The sequence below is a fragment of the Phocoena phocoena genome, chromosome 12 (genome assembly GCF_963924675.1).
Source record: "Phocoena phocoena chromosome 12, mPhoPho1.1, whole genome shotgun sequence".
NCBI classification, from domain to species: domain Eukaryota; kingdom Metazoa; phylum Chordata; class Mammalia; order Artiodactyla; family Phocoenidae; genus Phocoena; species Phocoena phocoena.
The window spans coordinates 38172726-38197496 of NC_089230.1; the positions used below are offsets into that span (position 1 = coordinate 38172726).

At 35.3% G+C, this 24771-nt stretch overlaps 1 protein-coding gene across 1 annotated transcript in view; it reads left to right on the plus strand.

Annotated features, from left to right (window-relative positions):
• TRDN (triadin) overlaps nucleotides 1–24771 on the plus strand; it is a 372809-nt gene that overhangs the window by 232573 nt on the left and 115465 nt on the right. Inside the window, exons 15-19 of the mRNA XM_065888711.1 lie at nucleotides 7989–8018; nucleotides 8744–8761; nucleotides 11946–11978; nucleotides 12096–12122; nucleotides 16944–16970. Coding sequence (XP_065744783.1) covers nucleotides 7989–8018; nucleotides 8744–8761; nucleotides 11946–11978; nucleotides 12096–12122; nucleotides 16944–16970 — 135 coding nt within the window. The remainder of the gene's footprint in view (nucleotides 1–7988; nucleotides 8019–8743; nucleotides 8762–11945; nucleotides 11979–12095; nucleotides 12123–16943; nucleotides 16971–24771) is intronic.

Below are 24771 nucleotides of genomic sequence, written 5' to 3' on the forward strand. Positions count from 1 at the left end.
AGATGTTTATCTTCCCTCCATCCTTCCTTCTTCTGAATAAAGAACAATTTACCATTTGATTTAGGTAAAGGAGTAATATGAACAGTTATTTTTCCACTCATTGGCATTCAAACCAAAGTATTAGAAGACTTCTGGGTATATGAAACAGTAGTCAAATTACAATTCACAGCTATAAGCTTTATACGTATTTTTTTCCCCTCATTGCTATGATTGGTTCTGTTTTTCCTGAATTATGTGGCTTTTTTCACTTTTCTGAAAAATTGTCCATATGCGATGGACAATTTTTGGAAGAGCCTGGGGAGCCCAAGCAGAACTTTGCCCTTGGAGACTCAAGTAATCCAGTGTACATCACCAGCTGTGAAATATATAAAACATATACTCCTGACTATTTCTTAATATTACCATCACTATCATCATCATTATTATTAAATTGTCATTTCCAAAGGGTTTTATGGATTATCGCTCATCTCTTGTTTGGAAAACTTTTTTTTTTTTGCGGTACGCGGGCCTCTCACTGTTGTGGCCTCTCCCGTTGCGGAGCACAGGCTCCGGACGTGCAGGCTCAGCGGCCATGGCTCACGGGCCCAGCCACTCCGCGCCATGTGGGATCTTCCCGGACCGGGTCACAAACCCGTATCCCTACACCGGCAGGCAGACTCTCAACCACTGCGCCACCAGGGAAGCCCTGGAAAACTTTTTAAATTGGTAAGATGATGATATTTAACATAAAAACTATTCAACGTAATTTTCATTGCTCTCATTGTATAGTAGGAGAATAGGCTTAATGGCCAGCTATTCTAGGCAGTGGCTTGATTTTACATTTCACGAGTTCGTATTTCCCTCTCTGTATCTTCTGTTAAGCAAAGCAGAGGAGGTATATGGACTTAAGCTTCTTGGCTCTTGTTTCTTATTTTCAATGATCTCAGTAAAGATTATAGAAATCTTTTCCGTAGAGGCAGGAAGCACATTTTTCCTCAAATGAGGCAAGTTTAATACAAATCATCAGGTGGCATACAATTTGGATTTTCAGTATTTTATTTTACACACAGTTTATTCACGTTCAACCTTTTTGGATATAGTCAAAGATACTAAAGGTTGACAACTTTCCTGAAAAAAAAGAGAATAAGGGGGGTTTCAGGGATTTAATTAGAATGCTCTTGAGAAGTTTTTGTGGTGAATTTTAAAACACAGAAATAAAAGTGCATATGAACTTCTTTATGATAAGCAGGCATCAGGCCACAAAGAGCTTCTTGCATTAGTGAACTCTGAAGATTTGCTGTTCATATTAAGATCTTATTACAGCATATCTCATCAAATCTCTTTCACAAAACGTATCAAGAGAGACCCTTGGCTCCATTGAGCTTTGCCCATCAAGTTCACTGTTGTTAGCAGTTTTGGTGTCAGAGCAAGCATATCTTAGCCTAAGTAGAGTAACGTTTCTGAATAAATGTTCAGCTGAGGTCCTTCTGTGACAAGACTTTTTCTACTGAAGTTGCCACTCTTTCTCCCTCGACAGACACTTTCCTTGTGATTTATTAACACACGTTCCTACTGTCCATCAGGTTCCCAAAGTCAAAGTCCTAATCAAATTATATTTTTCTTTATAAACATATGTTTATTCCTTTATTTCTTCTTATAGAGTCATTCCATTCTCTTTGCAGACACCAGGACTCAAATTGTAGTGTAAACTTTGACTCCTGTGTTTCCTTTGCCACTAAAATTTAGTCCTCCAGAATTTTTAATTTGACTAAACTCTCTTGTCTAATCCATCCTAAAGTAATTAGAAAAGCTAATCTTCACTCACAGCCTCCATTCCTTCAGTTGCGACCTCACATCCTCATTTGTGACCTCATGTTGGTCTTACTAACCTTTTGCATGAACCAGGGAAACGGTCTTAAAAATCAGAGGTTCTCAAGATGTGGTCAAGGACTACTGGAAGTACCTGAGACCTTTTCAGTGGTTCTGCAAGATCAAAACTATATTGATAAAAATATGGATTTATCATTTCTTTCTCACTCTCATTCTCTTATGAGTGTGCACTAGAGTTTTCCAGAAGCTACACAGTGTGTGATATTGCAACAGAATGAATGCTTAAGGAGATATGCGAATCCAACTATCTTTACCAGACATTAAGGAGATTCACAGAAGTGTAAAACAAAGTCCTTCATCTCATCATTTTTTTGGTATTGGAAAATATATTTGTCATAAAAAGTATATTTATGGTAACAGGTAACAGGTTTTAAATTTTTAAATTAATATATATTTATATATTTAAAAATATTATCTGCTTTATTTTTTAAAATTATAAATGTTGTAGATAGAATAAAAGCTGTTTGGGGTCCTTTACAATTGTTAAGATTTTTATAGGAGTCCTGAGATAAAAACGTTTGAGTATCTCTGACCTAAATAATCATTCTGCCTGTAATGTTTTCCCTAAATATTTTCTTCCAAAATACTGAACTGACTTCATGAAACACTTCATGTCATTACCTATTTAAAATAGTCAGTGGCACCACACTGACCACAGAACATAGTCTACAAGCCTTAACCTGTAACTTAAGTCCCCACAGAGTGTTTCCTGACCTCCTGTCAAGCACGTATCAAGGCAAAGTCAAAGCCAAGGACTGACAAATTCCACCAGTAAAAATACAATGATCTCTTTTGAGATTGAGACAGTTTATTACTTTCATGGCCAGCAAAAGCAAGGGTATCTAAAGGTGCCAGCTCTTCATTGTCCTTGTCCCACACACCAAAAATTCAACACACCAGATAATTCAGCACAAGTTAGGGACAGCTTTTTGCTGAGGACTCAAATCTGGTCTCCAGGTCTGTTCTCAAAGGGTTCTAGGCAGGAGAACCCAGGAGGTGATGAGAAGTTGTCTTATGACAACCTCCAGGAGAGACAGAGAGGCATGTGGAAGATGACCTCATAGAAAGTCCTCATAGGCCTCCCATCCCCTTACGTTCTTGAAGGATCACAAGACATCCTGCCAGACTCAGAATTAGCTGTGGTTCAGATCTTTGCCTGAATGGCATGTATGGCTAGTGCAAAGCCACCAGGGCACCGTGGTGGAACCTGTACCCTACTCTCCCACCCAGTTTCTTCCTTTATATATTATGTGTTTCATCCATACTAAGTCACTTTCAATTTTACAGATACAATGTGCTGTCTAGCCATTGTCCCTGCTATTATCATAATAGATCTTATCCTTTCCTTTTCCTTCTATGAATACTCAGTGTTCTTAGGGCTCAAGATAAATTCTCTTCCCTCTAGGACAAGGGTCCCCAACCCCCCGGGGAACCAGGCCGCACAGCAGGAGGTGAGCAGCGAGCGAGCGAGGGAAGCTTTATCTGCCGCTCCGCATTGCTCCCCACCGCTCCCCATTACTTGCATTACTGCCTGAGCCATCCCCCACCCACCTCGTCCATGGAAAAATTGTCTTCCACAAAACCCGTCCCTGGTGCCAAAAAGGTTGGGGACCACTGTTCTAGGATGTCTGTCTGAACCTCCCAATTAAATATTTTTTCTCGGGGCTTCCCTGGTGGCGCAGTGGTTGAGAGTTTGCCTGCCGATGCAGGGGACACGGGTTCGTGCCCTGGTCCGGGGGGATCCCACATGCCACGGAGTGGCTGGGCCCATGAGCCATGGCCGCTGAGCCTGCGCGTCCGGAGCCTGTGCTCCGCAACGGGAGAGGCCACAACAGTGAGAGGCCCACGTACTGCAAAAAAAAAAAAAAAAAAATTTCTCTTTCATTTATAATCTCCCTTCAGAGTTTTTGTGTACTTCCTTAGTATTGTTTATTTCATGCCCCTTGTACTTCATATTACTTGCATCATTTTCCTTCTATTCTACTTGACTTTAAGACTTTTGACTAAAGGGACCATGTCTAATTCACTTTTATCCCCTACAGGAACTAACACATTTCCTTAGTTTGTACATTGCTCAACAAATATTTGTTCTGTGAATGAATCAGTAATATCTAGGACTCTTAAGATAAATATTATAGCCACAAGAAGTAAGAGTAGGCACTCAAATTTTCATATCCCAGGCAAGAAACGATTTATTTTTCAAATTGGGAGTTGTATTATAGTGAGCTTTTTAGGTCTGGGAATTTATAGTCAATTACTAACAATTTTATCTTAAGTGTATATGATCGTTAGCTGCTACTTGAGTTACACTAGCAGATCTAGGTAGATCTCATTCAACTAACCTCAGCTTCGTTGATGAAATCCTAGGGGTTGGAAAGCCTGTGGGTTTTTTAAAAAAATAAAATTATTAATTTTATTAATAATAAATAATAAAAAAATAAAAATAAATAAATTATTTTTAAAAAATAAACTTATTATTTATTTTATTTATTTATATTTGGCTGCATTGGGTCTTCGTTCCTGCACCCGGGCTTTCTCTAGTTGCGGCGAGCGGGGCCTACTGTACATTACCTTGCATGGGTTTCTCATTGCGGTGGCTTCTCTTGTTGTGGAGCACGGGCTCTAGGCACGTGGCCTTCAGTAGTTGTGGCTCGCGGGCTCTAGAGCTCAGGTTCAGTAGTTGTGGTGCATGGGCTTAGTTGCTCTGTGGCATGTGGCATCTTCCCGGACCAGGGATTGAACACATGTCCCCTGCATTGGCAGGTGGATTCTTAACCACTGCACCACCAGGGAAGTCCTCAAGCCTGTGGGTTTTTCAACACAGGTTATCTTCTGAAGGATACAGCTCCATTGAGAACAAGCCAGATGAGATTTATTATTTACTGTAACTAGGGCAAGGCCAAGTAGAGTTGAATGCATGTGAGAACTAGTCCTAAGTTCTAGGAATTCATCATTGAGATCTGAAGAGGAATCATGCTGAAAAACAATGCAAAGTTTCTGTTGTAATTGAATAAGGATGCCAATTGGCAAGTCACACACTCACACACACACACACACACACACACACACACACATACATACATGGCATACTTCATTACCTGATTTATTAGACTATCAGAGAGTTAATTTTTCCCTTCAATATGAATTGGTATTTCATTTTCCTCTGGCATCATTCATGAACATAATAGACCATACCTGATACATCGCTAAAGTTGATTGAGTGATGAATTGAACAGATTGCAAACACATCACTGCTTTTCAATCAACTGCTGTGGGTCTCAGTGTTCTTAATAGAAGACTGTTGTTCAGATTATTGGGCCTTTAGGGAGGTATATTCACCAAGTAAGCCTTTATAATATTTTTAAGCCATTTCAGCAGAGTGCTGGGAGCACATAACGAAGTTTAATAGCATGAGTATTAAGTGCTGGGACTAATAGCTCTTTAGGGTCAGTATGTGATCTTTCAATTTTAAGCATTATATATTTTGGTTTCTCAGGTATTTACTTGTGTAAGTCTGCTACTCTGTTGACTCCTAACCAAAAGACGTGAAATTATGATGACATTTTAAGTACATTTCACTACAGTTCCCAGTTCTTACAGCAAATATATTGAACTTTAAAGACCTGCTTGATTAGATCATGACTTATTTTTTTACATTTCTACTTTATGAAATACTTTTCTTTATCTCAGTAAGTGATGTACTTTACCTGACCCTGGACTTCATATTACTTTTATTCTTTTATTACAGAACAATGGATATCTAATACAATATTTATCAATTCTTATTACCAGGGAAAAGAAAAACAGATTAAAAACAACAGGCATTCCAGACTTACATATATTGTATTAAGCTTTTTGCCCCTACCCCATGCCAGCATCTAGTTGAAAAATAGGGGGGCTGGAAATAATCTTGTCCTAATATGCCACATTTTAGCCTCTGTCTGTTCAAACATTCTTCCCAAGCGTTACCTTCAGTTGTATTTCAACTGTAGGTGCCCACCATAATATGTCTGTGTTTTGCATATTGGCTGTACTCTGGGCTCAAAAGATTGCTCAACAAGGATCACAGAACCTCTTGGACAGGCAGAAATCCTATCCCAGTACACTGCAGCCAAACTAATTGATAAGTCGTGCTAGCCATTGAACTATCCACTTCAGACTTTCATCTGTTGTGGTAGGAGAATCTGTATCTCCAAAAGAGTGGCCACTGCATATTATTAATAAGTAGCTAGACATATGAGTAAGATGATAGATGGTAAGATGATAGATGACATTTATCACATTCTTATATGGAATTGTTTTATATAATATTTTTCTAATATTTGAATTACCTGCTTACCTAATTAGGATAATTACTCATCAAGGAAACAAATGAGAAATTGCTTGCAAAGCACATTTGTTTTAGATCATGAATTTGGTCCACTTCATTACAGTTCCTGATGAGAAAATGAATAGCAAGAAAAAGATTGGGTTTTTGGGGTGAGGTGGCAGGTATTAAGAAAAATTTAGTCAAAAATTCTTTTTACTAAGGCATGCTGGACATAATAGTGTTTAATAAATGTTTACTCAATAAGTGTTCCATTTCAAGGATATATTATTTTAAAAAATAAGGTTTGTTTTTTCTCTTAAACATGAAACAAAACCCAATTACAGAAAAAATAGAAATTCAGAAAGAAGACGTCGCAAAACATCATTTTAATGACTATGTTTTTCTATTATGTGGATATACTGTGAATCCCATGAACAGTTCCCCTACTGTACAGAGGGTACTGGTTAATATTCCCCTTATTTAGAGGTATAAAACAATGTCACAAAGCATCTTCGTATAAGATTTTCTTATGACAATTTTGCATGTTTCTCCTTGGAAATCTGGAAGTTGAACTACTGTGTCAAAAAGTATGCTCATTTTAATGACTTTCTAGATGTTTTTCCCCAAGTTGCTCTCCTAAAATGTGTTTTCAGCTTCTACTTCTGTGGAAGTAGGTTATTACTTTCCCCACACTATTACTGTTACTGATTATCATTTTCTCATAAAACAATTCAGTTGACCATCTAACTGCCTTTTGTGAACAGTCTCCTACTCACTGTCATCTTCAAATATTTTAGGTCCATTACTTCACTGTGGAACTATACTCATGATCCATCTACATCACTATAAGGCACACAGATTCATTAACTTCCAAATTGTTAGTGAATATCTATTGCTCTAGGTTCTAAGCCATATAATTGTCAGCCAGAGAACAGTTTATGTTTTGCAAGCATAAATTCATAGTTCATTATTTTGATTCTAATTTCAGTAATATTCAGATAATTTCAAAACTAAGTTACAGAAGAGGTAAAAGAAAGAAAACAGAATATACAGAATGAAATATTCTAAGCAAAAATTTAAGATGCCTCCATTCTAAAATAAACAAGTTAAAAAAACAGTTGTTTTTAATTTCAAGTGATAGGAACAGAGAGTTTCATGGTATAAAAATACTGGAAATAATAAATTTCTCAGATATAGGCTGAACACCCAAAAGACTAAAAATTGAATAGATGGCTTTTGACCACTGAATGCGTGTTACTACATAGCAGCTACTAAATAAATGATATGTTCGTCAGTAACCCATGAGCCATCATCACCTGTTTCTTTTTCATTACAATATGAATAAGTTAATGCTTGTACTGGAAATGCATCAATTATTCAAGGAGAGTACAATACATTTCACCAGGATTGCTATAGATTGAACAAATGAAGAAATTGACAACTAAATTCATGGATTTCAACCCATCTCTATAGAAACAGACAGTATATCTGCCCAGTTTGACATCTTATTAAAAGGTCATTAGCTGCTATAGACACAATGTAATTTCTATGCAAATTAGATGTGGATATTTTTCTTTGTATTTTTTCTATATTTTATACATCAAAAGTTTCTCACTTCTTGCCTTAATCTAATACTCCTCCTCTCAAAAACAGAATAATTTAGCTTTAAGCCCCATATTCTAGAAATACAACATGCAGTCAGTCCACTTCATTGAAAATGATTTCAGAGTGTACGGACATTTTGTTGTGAGCTTATCAGTTGTTGATTTTTCTTATCTGCTTTGTCAGTAATTTATATTTGTATTTTCAGATTCCAAGAAAACAAGAACAACTGCAGAAGGTATTGGGAATATTTCCTTTTTCTGTCTTATATTTAATGAACCCCCAAGCAGCATTCCTTTTTAAAGGAGTCACACAAAAGAAAAAACTAAATATGGGATAAAAAAGAGAGAGAGAAATATTGAGAAAGAAAGAAAAAGAGAGAGAGTCAAATCTTTCCTGACAATAATGCTATGAGAAATATTCGGCAGTAATAAAAATAAATACTGCCTATGTTTACCTTTCACAGTAATTATTTTCAAAGAAATGTTTGCTGGACAAGAAATTGAACGATGTTCAGTAACCAGCATTTCTTTGCTAAAAAGCATAAATTGAATTAATCTTGGATATACCAGCATCGATGGAACTGAGTAGTTCCTTTAAGTCTTGAATAAAATCATAAATCATGTGGCAAGTATACCTGTGTCTTTTGTATTTGTTCATAAGGGTTTACATGTACAGGGTGTTTATGTGTTCATATACATTTAAGAAGACTACAAGATACAAATCATTTAAAATAGTTAAAACAGTATAATCCTAGGTTCATTGTCAAATAATGTTTTACAGTTAACTTATGGAAACACCTATGATAATCAGCAATACCTCTGAGCAACACTGAGAAATTTAAGGGGAGAGAATGGGGGGAGGCCTAGGAAACATTAGAGTCTGATCAATGTGTTGAGGGAGTATACTTTATCTTTGAAAGTTTCATGAGCAATGGCTTTCTGTTTATATTTCTTTCAACAGAATTACCCAAGGGAAAAAGTAAGGAAAGGCATGCAAATTATATATTTTTTCTATTTACTGCTACTATTGTCCTGCTGGAATACCTAGACTTGCGATTTTGAATCTCCCTTTTCTATGTTTTATGCATGTGAACTCTATTTTTTTTGTCAGAATGAAAGAATATACAACCTGGGGAGGGGGTGATCAGAGTGGACTGAAAAGCATGGCACTCTTCCTTAGAGTCCTTTTTCAAATTCATGCAATCGTCTAATAATATTGTCTACAGTCTTAACCAAAAAATATAACTTAATTCCATTAACCAAAACTGTATTATGTTAGTGGAAATTTAGTCTCTGTAATCTGGTTAGTTCTGTAGCTAGAATATAGAACAGAAGTTCTTTTTCAGGTTAGTTTTACAATCTTTTTTCTGTTTTCTTTGTTCTTGTAATCCATAAATATTTTGGCATGTTCACATGATGTATGACATTTTGTCCATAACAGTGTCCTTTTTCCCTACAAACACTATGAGCTCTGTGAAACTGCATTGCTTGGGATGCATAACTTAGGCAACATCCACTGTTGCTATAACACATTATTAAAGCTTGCTTGCTAATGATTCAGTAAAGCTTGATGCTTTGAGGTTGCGTCTTTTGCAAATGTATACTCTTCTCTGAAGAAAAACAAACAGAAACAAATAATGTCAACTTAATCTTATTCAATTAGCCATTAATAATCATTCCATTTTCAGGTATGCAGAGCTTTAAAAAATCCTAGTGAAATTAAAAACATGTTTTAAAATATATACCAATTTACATGCGTTTTGGTCCTGCAAAGGTCAGGACATTTGACCTTTTATGTCATAAAAGTGCTCTAAAATGTCCTATGGAGAGAATCATGAAGTTACACTACAACTCAGCCAAGGGGAGCAATCTGTCTATAGAGAACTATGTGGTATTTCGATACCAGATTTATGTGTGTGCACAGCTGCTGATGGGCACTGGCACACTGATACAGAAACCACTCTATAAACCAATGCACCAGCAGGGAAATGGAGGACTACTGGAGATTTGAAAAATGGTATTTAAATAATATATATGTAACCTTAAGGCCCTTGCTTTATTACAGTCTATATGATTTAAAATTTCCCATGGACACACTGCAGCTCCTTGACAATCTTCAGAGTATTGATATATTTAATAAATAAACATGCCTTCCCAGGCATTCATTTAACATTCCAACTGCTTTCCTCCTTGGGAAGTTCTGTGGATTGACTTGGGCAGTAATAAGGACAAGAAAAAGAATTTTCCTCTAAACAACTACTAATTCTTTTCAAATTAACTTATTTGCTCTAGTTTATCATCTGTACCTGCTTTTGTTGTTATTGTTGCATCTTTGAATTTGCTGGATTCAGTTGTTGTTGTTTTTACTTTAAGATTGCTTTATTCAATTATACATCTCCAACCCTATATTCTTATTTTGCTTTTTCTTTTCTAGTTACCACAACTTAAAAGTTGGTTGTTTTTGTGATTTTGGTTTTTTTTGCAGTCTAAAACAAATCATGGTAGGGAAAACAGGGAGAAGAGTACATGTATTTATGTATACATGTACTCTTCCTGTATATATTTTTGCTAACTCTAGTGAGCTATAATTGTTTCCAAATAAAAAAATCAATTATAAGTATGATTTGGCAGTCCCTGTAGATATAAGCATGAATTAATTTGTATTTATTAAGATAATTCAATAATTACATCTTGAATTATCCCATATAATAAATGGACTTGACAGCCTTTTCTTGCACATCATCCCAAATTAGCATGGTTATTTTTCTTCTTATACAATTACTTTCTGATATGATTGGAAGACCCTTATTTTAACTTTGAAATCTCACAGGTACTTGGTAATTGATTTTGATGCAAACCCAAAGCTACTTCCAGTATTTTTTTTGATTGTTATTACTTCATAAATTTCTTAGAAATGTTTTGATGATTGGTGGTTCAGTTCAGCAATAAATTAAGCAATGCATTTAATTACTCCATGTTTTCCAGACAGTTTTTAATGTTCTTACCTGTGTTTAATTTTAGCTAAGTCACATATGCTTCTTCCCTTTGACTTGTAACACTTGGTCAAGCCATTCGTTTTATTTGTTTTATTGCCTGCCTGCTATCTTGGGAGTGAATAAATTGCTCGTTATACCTTCACAAGTACAAGCGTGGTAAACAAAATTGTACACTTGAGAGACTGATGAGATAACCATAGGAAATTCGATACACTCTATGTTTCTAAAATATAGTTCTTAGAATTCTTTCAGCATAAACATCTTCTAGTCTCCAAAATATATTCATTAAATGAAACTTGAAGAAATCTCTTTATTTTTCTTTAAAAAATCAGATAATAATGTGTCTTTGTTAAAGTATTTCTTGAAAATCATTTAAATTAATTTGACAAGCTTGTCAAATTTTGCTTGTCAAGGCAAAATAAGTAAGAATAGAAATGTAGAAAATAGCACTTCATTTAAAATTAGTACCTACACTTCATATAAAATTAGTGCTTATTATGATACAAATGTCAGCTTAATTTTGAGGCCAGAATGATTTTCATCTCATATAACATTGGCAAAAATGGGTTCTTAAAAAGGAACACTATCTGAAAAATACTCTGTAAGGAGCATTTGTCCTAAAAACAAGGGAAGTGTGTTTTGCTTCCCCCTGAAAATTCTTAGTCTATTTTTAGCATCGTAAATCTGCCTCAGCAAAGACTTTGTCTTAGCTAAACAACTACCTTTTCAATATAAGAAAATTTCACCTTAGAAGAGAAAGTCCAGAGGAAATCTGTTCATCCTTGTCTGAGAATTATTTTAAAACAGCTGTAATAATTATCCTTTATGCTTACTTTTTATCCCAAATTTATTTCACATTGATCTAGTAAGAAAGGAAATTAAAATTTTTTCTATCCTTTACAGACCCTACTTTATCTTTCTAGTTTATTATCCATGAAAAATTTTAATTCCTCTAATATCCAGAATAATTTTTATTGCTGTTCTGTGAGGGAAAACAGAGGAAGATTGGAAAAACTCTTTTTAAATACACGTCGGATATTAGTCTTTTCATGGCAGCTCTTATTGGTGCAATACAGCACTAGACATATATGTTTCTTTGTGTTAGGACAATTAAGTTGTGACACATAAAATTGGAATAATAATAATAACAAAACTAATATGTTTCAGAACAGGAAAAGAAAGAAAAACATGTAGAACCAGGTAACTTTTAAAATTCCTCTATCCTCTTAATTTCAAGATATAAACTTGCAATTGAATAATGAAATGTGATCAAATGGTATAAAATGTTGAATTTTTTTCTTTTCTTGTTTGATACAGCAAAGTCACCAAAGAAGGAACATTCAGGTGAGTCAGACTGGGGTTGCTGGGGTCTTTCTACCTGATGTCCAAGGTTTATTAATGATGTACCCTTAGACGGGGGTAAGGGCCATGACTGGAAAGGACAGGAAACCCTTCCATCTTATGAGATGTCTTCTTTCCAAGTTCTTGTCATACAGTTAACACCAATGCCATGTTAGAAAATGGAGGCCAAATAGTACATTACACTCTTGCAACTCAATGTGTGTTCTGTGAACCAGCAGCATTAGGAGCACCTGAGAGGTTGTTAGAAATACAGAATCTCTGGTCCCACCCCAGATCTACTGAATCAGCATCTGCAACTTCCTAAGATCCCCAGAGCATTAGTCAAAGCAGTGTTTGAGAAGCACTATTTTACAGTTTAGGGTAGAAAACAAAAATAAAAACAAAACCCTTTCTATTATAAGTGCATCTGACATTGCTTTGTTTTGAAAATTTGAACTATTCAATTCCAACAAATATTCTCTCTCTATTCAAAATGTTATTTAATGACACATCTTTAGTACTCAGGGGAGTTGCAATGAGAGTAGAAGTAGATTTTGTCTTCAGTCAATTTACATTCGAATGAGGGGAAAAAAGTGAACTGACAATCAGACAAGCAGAAAAACACATATACAAACAGACAGAAACTAAGAATGCAGTAGGTGTAGATACCAAATGATTTTCTTAAAGGTTTCTGGCATTTAACTTGCCCTATTTGTTGTTTCAAATGAAAATAAATGCAACTCCTGCTCAAGGAACTTTACTGATTGTGTGTGTGTGTGTGTGTGTGTGAGTGAGTGTGTGTGTGTGTGTGTAAGCTGTCATAACCTCATATAATGTCCATTAGTCACCCCTCCCATCATATTATATTTAAATGGAAATAGCATTTACATTGGCAATACATTAAAATAGCAATTACAATATTGTGTAAACAACCATGCAAATCTAGCTCAACCATACTCCCACCCCTGTCACAGACAACAGCAAACTGCAGATTCGAAACCACATTTCTTATTCTTCTTCCAGGTTTGTAAAACTTCCTCAGAAAACCCAAATCCATTTAGGAATTTCTCCAGCTAGTTCCCATAGCGTCATTTTCTTTTCTATATAAAAACACTTAACATAATCTTATAATCATATTACCTTTTCTTTTTTCCACTTTAAACAGTCAGAAATTAGAATATGAAGATTGTTTTTTATATTTTTATCCAAGAGTGCCTATCATAATGTCAGGAACATTTTAGGAACTTGAAAATGTTTGAGTGGATGAAAAGAGAAATATCAAATAGGATAATCATATTTTAAAAAATATAAATATGAATGACTTTTAAATAATTTACAATATGAAATAATCACACATTTCACACTTCACATTAACATTGATATTACTTACCTTTGGGAAGGAATGAATGTTTTTGTCTACCTTACAGAGAGAACAGAGAACAGATTATGTGTTTGGGGTAACATTCCCATAACTGGGCCATAACACATATTCTCACTTATGTACCTACGCAGAAAGCTGAAATAGAACATACATCAGAGAAACGTATAAACATAGTGAGACATAAAAAATGACTAAGGGTCTAATCATAGACCCATTTTTTTTGTTTTTTTGGTTAAATGATTTTATTTTTATTAAAAAAATTTTTTTATTGTGGTATTGTTGTTTTACAATGTTGTGTTAGTTTCTACTCTACAGCAAAATAAAGTAGAGTTCCCTGTGCTATACAGCACGTTCTTATTAGTTATCCATTTTATACATATTAGTGTATATATGTCAATCTCAATCTCCAAATTCATCCCATCCACTGCCCCCTTCCACTTTCCCCCTTGCTGTTCATACGTCTGTTCTCTACATCTGTGTCTCTATTTCTGCCTTGAAAACTGGTTCATCTGTACCATTTTTCTAGATTCCACATATATGCGTTAATATATGATATTTGTTTTTCTCTTTGACTTACTTCACTCTATATGACAGTCTCTAGGTCCATCCACATCTCTACAAATGACCCAATTTCATTCCTTTTTATGGTTGAGGAATACTTCTTTGTATATATATACCACATCTTCTTTATCCATTCATCTGTTGATGGGCATTTAGGTTGCTTCCATGACCTGGCTATTGTAAATAGAGCTGCAATGAGCATTGGGGTGCATGTGTCTTTTTGAATTGTGGTTTTCTCTGGGTATATGCCCAGTAGTGGGATTGATAGGTCATATGGTAATTCTATTTTTAGTTTTTTAAGGAACCTCGGTACTGTTCTCCATAGTGGCTGTATCAATTTACATTCCCACCAACAGTGCAAGAGGGTTCCCATTTCTCCACACCCCCTCCAGCATTTATTGTTTGTAGATTTTCTTATGATGCCTATTCTAACCGGTGTGAGGTGATACCTCATTGTAGTTTTGATTTGCATTTCTCTAATAATTAGTGATGTTGAGCAACTTTTCATATGCCTCTTGGCCATCTGTATGTCTTCTTTGGAGAAATGTCTATTTAGGTCTTCTACCCATTTTTTGATTGGGTTGTTTTTGTTTTTTTAATATTGAGTTGCATGAGCTATTTATATATTTTGGAGATTAACCCTTTATCCACTGATTTGTTTGCAAATATTTTCTACCATTCTGAGGGTTGTCTTTTTGTCTTGTTTCTGGTTTCCTTTGCTGTGCAAAAGCTTTTAAGTTTCATTAGGTCCCATTTGTTTAGTTTTGTTTTTATTTCCATTACTCTAAGAGGTGGGTCAAAAAAGATCTTGCTGTGATTTATGTCCAAGAGTGTTCTTCCTATGTTTTCCTCTAAGGGTTTTATTATAATGTCTGGTCTTCCATTTAGGTCTTTAATCCATTTTGAGTTTATTTTTGTGTATGGTGTTAGGGAGTATTCTAATTTTATTCTTTTACATGTGGCTGTCCAGTTTTCCCAGCACCACTTATTGAAGAAACTGTCTTTTCTCCATTGTATATCCTTGCCTCCTTAGTCATAGATTAGTTGACCATAGGTGCGTGAGTTTATCGTTGGGCTTTCTATCCTGTTCCATTGATCTATATTTCTGTTTCTGTGCCAGTACCATATTGTCTTGATTACTGTAGCTTTGTAGTATAGTATGAAGTCAGGGAGTCTGATTCCTCCAGCCCCGTTTTTCTTTCTCAAGATTGCTTTGGCTATTCGGGGTCTTTGTGTCTCCATACAAATTTTAAGATGATTTGTTCTAGTTCCGTAAAAAATGCCATTGGTAATTTGATAGGGATTGCATTGAATCTGTAGATTGCTTTGGGTAGTATAGTCATTTTCACAATATTGATTCTTCCAATCCAATAATATGGTATATCTCTCCATCTGTTTGTGTCATCTTTGATTTCTTTCATCACTGTCTTATAGTTTCCTGAGTACAGGTCTTTTACCTCCTTAGGTAGGTTTATTCCTAGGTATTTTATTCTTTTTGTTGCAGTGGTGAATGGGATTGTTTCCTTAATTTCACTTTCTGATCTTTCATTGTTAGTGTATAGGAATGCAAGAGATTTCTGTGCATTAATTTTTTATCCTGCAGTGTTACCAAATTCATTGATTAGCTCTAGTAGTTTTCTGATGGCATCCTTAGGATTATCTACCTATTGTATCATGTCATCTGCAAACAGTGACAGTTTTACTTCTTTTCCAATTTGTATTCCTTTTTCTTCTCTGATTGCCGTGGCTAGGACTTCCAAAACTATGTTGAATAATAGTGGTGAGAGTGGGCAACCTTGTCTTGTTCCTGATCTTAGAGGAAACGCTTTCAGTTTTTCACCATTGAGAATGATGTCTTGCTGTGGGTTTGTCGTATATGGCCTTTATTATGTTGAGGTAGGTTGCTTCTATGCCCACTTTCTGGAGAGTTTTTATCATAAATGGGTGTTGAATTTTTTCAAAAGCTTTTTCTGCATCTATTGAGATGATAATATGGTTTTTATTCTTCAGTTTGTTAATATGGTGTATCACTTTGATTTATTTGTGTATATTGAAGAATCCTTCCGTCCCTGGGATAAATCCTACTTGATCTTTGTGTATAATCCTTTTAATGTGTTGTTGGATTCTGTTTGCTAGTCTTTTTTGAGGATTTTTGCATCTATATTCCGCAGTGATATTGGTCTGTAATTTTCTTTTTTTGTAGTATCTTTGTCTGGTTTTGTTATCAGGGTGGTGGTGGCCTCGTAGAATGAGTTTGGGAGTGTTCCTTCCTCTGCAATTTTTGGAGGAGTTTGAGAAGGATGGCTGTTAGCTCCTCTCTAAATGTTTGATAGAATAGTTTTAAGACTTTTAATAGCTAAACGTTATTATCCAATATTAAATTTGACAAAATACAATAATTTAAATTTCTTGAAATCATTATCTGTTCATTTCATGGTGAGATTACAGTGTAGCAACTTAGCTGTAATTCACTGTTTTTAAAATTGAAACAATTGGATAATTTATCGATTCACTTCCTTCCTTTCATACCAATTTGTAGACTTTAAGGAAACTTCATTGGCATATGTATAAAACCAATCAGATTCTTAAATAATTAAAAATGGAAAACAAAATGAATGAGTCATGAATGAGCATTCTGTGTTGGGAGAAGTTATATGAATATCAGAAAAGAAATCTATGGATCATGGCATATATTTAAAGTTTATCAAAGAAAATGGCACAGCGTTGTATTTTTTCTTCCTGAGACCTACATTTTTCTTTAGTTTCCAAGGTCATAATATAGTTTTTTTGAAAAAAAATAACTATTTTAGAAAACTATTTTAGAGAGAGACCCAAGGAGACTTGTAACTGACTTAGACCTTATTATTTCTTGTCCTTAACAGCTCCAAGTGAAAAACAAGTTAAAGCAAGTATGTTGACTAAAACTTGAGAAAACAAAAAGCATATTTCAGCAGCTTACTCATTTAACTTCTGCTATAGACAGTGCTAATGCTAATATTTTAGGCTGACTTATCAAATGTTTCTTGCTCTGATTATTTGTTGTGTTAAACTGATATGCATAATTACTCAAACTTGTCTTTTCTGTAAATCAATTCTTATTAAAATTTATCTATAGAGCTTTCATTTGTAAATGTTAATTTAGGTCATAACCTCTTTTTTGAGTTGTTTATATTTTTGTTTCCCATTTTGCAGAATGATAAGTGATGTTCTCAGTTTCTTAAGCACATTAGAAAATTTTCCTAGTGATCAATCACTTGATCAAACCAGGAGGCAACATAATTTATCTACTATGAAAGTTATTGTGTCTTTAATGAAAAGGAAACTCCCAACAATTTTATTAAGTACTGCTCTTGCAATATCACAATTTTCTTTTAAGGCTTCTATCCTCAGATTTAGAATAAATATTGACTGACAACTATAGTATACCATGGCATTTGCATCAATAGTGGCTTTGACAATACGCTAAAGGATAAATGCTTTTTTCTTTGTTGGTATTTCTCAATTCAATAACGTATCTAACAGATGGCCATTCATGAAAATTTAGGCGTAATGGCGTATATTTGAGTTTAGAAAAAATATTCTTTTAGCTTCTCTAAGCTTTGTATATAAGATTTAAGATCAAACCTCATTTCTGTGCATTATGTAAATATGTTTATATTTTCCTTTTGATTTAGGGTTGCATAAGTATCAATGATGGTACTAATACAAAAAACAAATGCATGTTTTATTTATTGTCAGGTTTTTGAGACAGGGTATATCATTGGTGAATATATCAGAAAAAAATTGGAAAATATAATATTGAGTAGCTTGGTGTATTTTTTAAAAAATTGCAGTTGGAAATGTTTACATAGACATTGCAGACCTTAAGGAAAGGTGTAACATGAATCTAAAATTCCAGTTATATTTTCATGACAATTTTTAGTTGAATATAAGCTGATTAGAACTTCATATTACAGAGTATTTAGTATGCTAATACTTAGTCTGTCGAAATGCATAATCAAGAAAATATATAAAACAAAACTGATAATTTTGCAGAACTGGTAGAGGACTCTAGATTGAAGATTACTCTGAAAATGAAAATTTTCTTCCTAGAAAAATGTGACATTTAGATAAAAATATTCATTTGCAATAAAAAAAAAACCCTGTAAGTTCTGCTATCTATGAAACACTATCCAATCATGTTTTGAAGAGATCAGCATCTTTTGCAGGAAATTAACAAATTTAGGTTGCCAAATCATCTTAGACCCAGTATAAAGGTTTCAAAAGAATTAATATTCAACTCCTTGTATAGTTGAACGATTTGGACTTGACATGGGCATTATCTCCCAGTACAAAAGTTAGAGATAATTCATAAATTGTTTAAAATCTCTGCTAGCAATGTGACCATCCATTTCCCCAAATAAGAACTAGTCGTTTTTTTGGGGGGGTCTTGAAATCATACAACAGAAGAATATTTACATAGCTTTTATATACAGTGAGCTATTTATAAAGTTAATGCCTAAGACATATCATTACAAATACTCTTGAAAATTCCTTCTGTCACCCACATAGTAAGGACACATAGTTTTGTGTGTATAACCTGAATATTTAGGATATGATTTTACATTATCTTAAATTATGAGAGCAAATGCGAGAGTGAGATGTATAGTTTAATTAACATAAATTAAGTATTTATGTGATACAATTTCATGGTATTGAATTAAAAAGGATAGGTAAAATTGACAGGACTAGAGCAAGTCCATGGAAAAAGTAAAAGGTAATTTGTCTTTAGCACTCAATTAAAGGAGATAACAAGAATGTGAATTGAATTTGTGGTGTGGAACTGTTTGCTCTAGGTCTTAAGAAACCAGAATCACTGTAAGAAAGACACTAGAGGACACAGACTAGTTTGGGAACTGTATCAGTACAGGGTGGATGTTCTCATGGTACCATGAGCTTGAAGAAAAGGGAAGCCCTTCATGTTCAATGATGTAGCAAGCACTACAGAGGGGCACTTAATGCCTCCACATGTAAAGTTATTTGTCAGGGATTATGTGGATGGAGGAAGAGTACCTTTGACCAACAGAGATGCCAAATCTAGGTTTACTATTTCCACAAGTCAACACAGATTCCTTTATATCATCCTCTGTACAGAAATGCCTCAACAAACCCAGTTCTCCCTGCAGTCCACTGCACACACACTCCCTCACCCCCACCGCCACATTGGATAGAGACAGAGGGGTTGATGATATGATTAGTCATTTCCAAGGAGGAGGAGAACCAAGACTCATGGGCATTTCAGATCTTTAACACTCCTCTTGGTGAATCAAGAGGGAATGTAGTAGACAATGCTTAGCAAATATATTTGACCACATCACCCTCTTTTTTCCAAAGAACACTTCAAGGACCAGTATTCCTCAAAACCTTGGGAAGCACTACTATACATTACTTCGTTCCTCATATCGAGGACCATAGGGCTTTGATCATGTATTCCATGTGCATGTTTGACCAGCCTGTGGTCAGTTTGAATTCTGAGTGTGAAAGACACCAAAGACCAGGTCAGGGGCCAAAGTTTAGTTATTTTTAATTGTGGGCCTAAATTTGAATTAAATGACAACGATCAGGCATTTTTCATTCCTTGGTTTTAACACTACACTAGATTTTTGTGGTATGCTCAGCCACCAAGCCTGACTCTGCTTATCACCTTAACTACATTTCAATACCTAAATTTGTGAGTCACATATCTATCTCTTGATCTAGTAATATATGTCAGATCATTCAGGAGAAGCCAGTATGCAGAATTTAAAAATAAAATCCCTTTGGATTTATTTAGTTTTATGATGTTAGAAGACTGTTTGGGGACAGCTTATGTTAGTTAGAAAGTGGCATGGCTTTTGGGACATAGTTTAAATATTCTGTCATGGAAATTGCTGGGGGGAAAGATCTGTGGGCCTGAACTAGTAGATCTGATATCAGGGGTGTGTGTCTAGACCACAGGTTGGATGATATATATGACAGGTATCTCAGTTGTTTAGGGCAATCTGGGTTTATTCATGTTATTCTGGAATAATTATTACTAACACCTTCTTTCACCTGCTTAGTTTGGATAATAAATTGTATGATCACTACCCAAATCACAGATGATGCTAACTGAATGAACTCAAAATAGTACTGATACAATGCCAGGGGATGGTTTGGGGAGGTTTAAGTGCCAGGAAAACTAGACTGTGAGAAACCTGGGACTGACTTAGATGTTAGGCCAAGATGTGCTTCTTGTTCAATCCCACGTATAGAGCCAAGGTTGGTGTCCTGAGTGCCAGCACAGAATTGGAAAAATGTCATGGTTTGGAGCTTAAGAACATTTATCAAGTTTGGTTCAAAGAGATCCAAGCTATATAGATGAGAACTTGCAGAAGTAGAATCTGAGTTTAGTTTAGACATTAGGAAGTAGAGAGGAGGAGGAGAGAATTTCAAATAGAAAATCAGGAATAAATTTTAATATTGTGAAAGTATAATAATGAGTACAGCAAAATAAGTATGAAGTATGACTATTGAGACAAGTACTTTGTGACCTGAGTCTTATTAATAAAACAGTGTCATGATACTGTGTTTTCAAGGGAGCATGGTATTGGTGCAGATCTAAACAAGTTTTCCAATAGGACAAACAGGAACAAAAAGAGACCTAAAATGATTCCACTTGAACAAAGATCTGATATAAGAAAAAGTAGCCATTTCAATAATTAGAGAATAGAGAGATTATCTTAAAATGTTGCTGATGTAGTTGGTATTCATTGCCAAAATTTTAAAAAATGTAATTTATTCCTACTTTGTACAATTCCAAACTATCAACTCCAGATGGTTCAGGGACTTAAAAATAAAACAAGCCATTAATTTAAAGAAAAAAGTATAGGAAGATATATGTATATATTTTCTTGAAGTATGGTTGGATCACAAAAATTATATATATAAACTCAAGCTGTAAATAAAAAATCTAATGTACTAAAATGATTACAGTAAAATTTAAAACTCATCCATAGATGCCATAAAGATAAAAGACAAGTTACAGTTTTGGAAAAGGTATTTGTAGCATATATAAGTAACTAGAGGTTAGTAATGAAAAATAAATAACTCTAAAAATAAAAAACAAAAAGAGAAAGAACTTGATAGACTAATGCATAGAAAAAATGAGCAAAAGATATGTTAGGATCAAAAAGAAAACAAAACGAGACACAAATTGCCTATAGACATATCAAAAATATTTAACCTCTTAGTAATAATGAAAATGTACTTAAAACCACAATACTATTTTACATATATCAAATTGACGAAAAATGGAGAAAAATGTTCATTCTGGTGATGGTGATGATATGAAGCAATAGAAACTCTCACATACAGTGTTAGTGTGAGTGTAAAATTTGGGGGAAAAATATGGCTTTTATCTAGTGAAGTTAAACAGAGACACATGCTATGTCCTAGCAATTTCACTTCTAAGAAAATTCTTGCACATTGCACCAGGATTCATATACAGGAATATTCATAGCAGCGTTGTTTTATAATAACACATACAGGACATGACCTAGTGTCCATTGGCAGGAAACTGGATACATAATTTGTAGAATACTTATAACTGGAATACTATACAGCAGTTAAATCAATCAACTACAGTTCCTCATATCAACGTGGCTTGTATAAAAAGTTAAGCAATTTGTTTAAGTAAACAATGAATCAAATAGGGCAGTGACAAAACCGATAAATGATGAGGGGCACTCCACCATTGGGGGGGTAGGGCAAAGGGTTTTATAGAGAATACATCGAAGCAAAGCAAAAATATATATTTAACTGACTATAACATATATTGTCTTATGTGGGAAAATTAGTTATTTGGCTAAATAACTAAATAATTTAGTTTGTTTAGCTTATGATAATTGCTTTTGAGTACCACTCAGATTTGAGATAAATCTAGTTGACTCTGGCTTTGGTTTGTTTAGGTAGACCACCAAAGGCGCTAAAGCTACCCAAGTCTAATGGCCATCTTGTTAAACAATTTTAACACTGAGTCTCAGCACACGTTTTAAAGGAAGCAAATTATAAGAATTAAAAAGTACTGGGGGGCTTCCCTGGTGGCGCAGCGGTTGAGAGTCTGCCTGCCGATGCAGGGGACACGGGTTTGTGCCCCGGTCCGGGAAGATCCCACATGCCGCGGAGCGGCTGGGCCCGTGAGCCATGGCCGCTGAGCCTGCGCGTCCGGAGCCTGTGCTCCGCAACGGGAGAGGCCACAACAGTGAGAGGCCTGCGTACCAGAAAAAAAAAAAAAGAATTAAAAAATATAAGTCAATTTATACAGTTATATCACTAAACAATATAATTCAATCTGTAAAAAATGGCCTTAGCTTTGTTTAGAGATAAATTCATGTAATAATAAATGTACAGGAAAATAAAGAAATTATTAATACAAAATATAGGACAGTGATAATTCTGAGATGAAGAGAGAGGTATGCAGTGATAATATGACAAGTAAGAGGTTTCAGAGTCTTTGGTGATATTTTATTAAGTTTACAGGGGGTTACAAAGATGTGCATTTTTTATTGTCATTCATTAAAATATGCACATATGCTATCACATATGTTATACACCTTTATGCCTTTCATTTATATTATATCTTTCACAATTAAACAATCTTAAAAAATAGAGAATGAGAAGATAGAAGTGGTGACACTTAGCATAGCAGCTCTCAGGAGACCATGGTGGACCACAGAGAGATGAGGTAGTTGAGGTAGGGGACACGTAGGAGTGAAGGCCGTGGTGGTCTGAAGTTATAAACGGTGACATTTTTTGTGTGTTTCTGAGCTGATGTGAAAGCATCAGTGAAGTGGAAAGCAGATGAAGTAGCAGAGAGAGGCAGTACTTGCAAGAGTAACGTCATTGTCTATGCAAAAGGAGTTGGGATGCAGGGCACATTTGGAGGAATTGGTATGAAATAGGGAATGATGATCCTATGGGTCTGGAAAGAAGACGAATGGTGCTGGTATGTGCTGGTGAGGTGGTGAAAAGATGAGATGGCCTAGTCTGCTTCTACTTTCTCTATGAAGATCCCAACAGCAACTTGCTTTTATGTTACAGGTTGTTGGAAGTTTGAGAAAGGAGGGGTATTCATGAACCACTTGTCTAGAAAAATGAGAAAGTAACTTCGCTAGGTCTGTGGTAGTATTGCTGATCAGTGCTGGGCACTCTGTTATACACTGTGACTAGACATTTGAAGTCAGATCTGCAGCAGATGGGGGCCTTCCTGCAGTTTGGATGGCGGCTCAGGTGGCAGGCATAGAGTAGGTTTGGTGTTTTGGCACATGTAGTGGATAGAATTGCATCCCCTCAAAAGATATGTTGAAATCCTAACTAGTACAGTACCTGTGAATGCAAGCTTATTTCAAAAAATGGTCTTTAGTGGTGTAATCATGGTAAGATTAGGCTATACTGGATTAGAATGGGCGCTAAATCCAATGACTGATGCCCTTTTAAGGAGAGGGAGATTTAGAGACACAGACACATTCAGAAGGAAGGCAGCCGTATGAACATAATGGGACAAATTGGAGTGATGCAGCTACAAGTCAAGGAATGCCAAAGATTGCTGGCAACCAACAGAAGCTAGGAAGAGGCAAGGAAGGATTCTTCCCAAGAGCCTTCAGAGCAAGTTTCAGAGGGCCTTGGCAACACTTTAATGCTGGACTTCTAGCCTCCAGAACTGTGAAAGAATAAATTTCTGTTGTTTTTAGCCACCTAATAACTTAAAGGCTGCCCTAGAAACTTAATATACCAGATGACTATGGAAACAAACAATAAGTGAATGATTTAACCATGGTTTATTTAAATATAAGCTTGAAAGAAGAAAAGTGAGGACATAAGGGAGATCTGGAGCATGGAGAAACTGGTAAGGTCAAAGGAATGAAAGTATTGATGGGGTCAGAAACTACTTAGAGGAGGTTCTTGAGTGAGTGAACTATATAACAGGAAGAGTGGTGCCAGGGAATAGGAGTTTTGAAATCAAAGTCTTGGCAGCAAAGAAAAAGTCCAAGATACTTTTTCTTGGTAGTGATCAGAGAAGTGGGATCTCCAGTTTTCAAAAGTGAGAAGGTCAAGGAAATGAGAGATCCCATGGTCGTATAAACTGTGTCTATAAGTGACTCCCAATCCTGGTTAAATAATAGAGTATCTTGACAAGCTTACAAATAGACAAATAGCCAGGCCTACCTTATCCCAGACTCATTAACTCAGAATCTCAAAGCTCTGTAGTCCTCCCCAGATCTACTATGTCTGAATCTCACAGGCTTATAAAAACTCCCCAGCTTAGTCTAGTGTGAAGCCTGGGTTGAGAGTGTTTCCTAATGAAAAATCACAGTAGTAATAGTGGAGCAGATAACTATGTATAGAAATATTCAATAATTAATGGGACACAGGCATAATGCTGGTTAATGGCAGCAATAGAGCAAGACAGAGCCGGTGCAACCTGGTACTGTGGACTTCAAAAGAACTGAGATTTGGAGGAAGCAAGGAGATAACAATCCATCAGAAGTAATAAGAAGTAAGGAGAAGTCATAAACATCATTTATTAATTTAGTTAAAAAGAAGTAAATATACATCATTTCCAGACCCTTTGGTATATAGAGGAAAAATAAACTGTCTCTATTTTGGAAAACCATTTGTAGGGGATGTAGTGTCCTTAGGGAACTAGTTTGG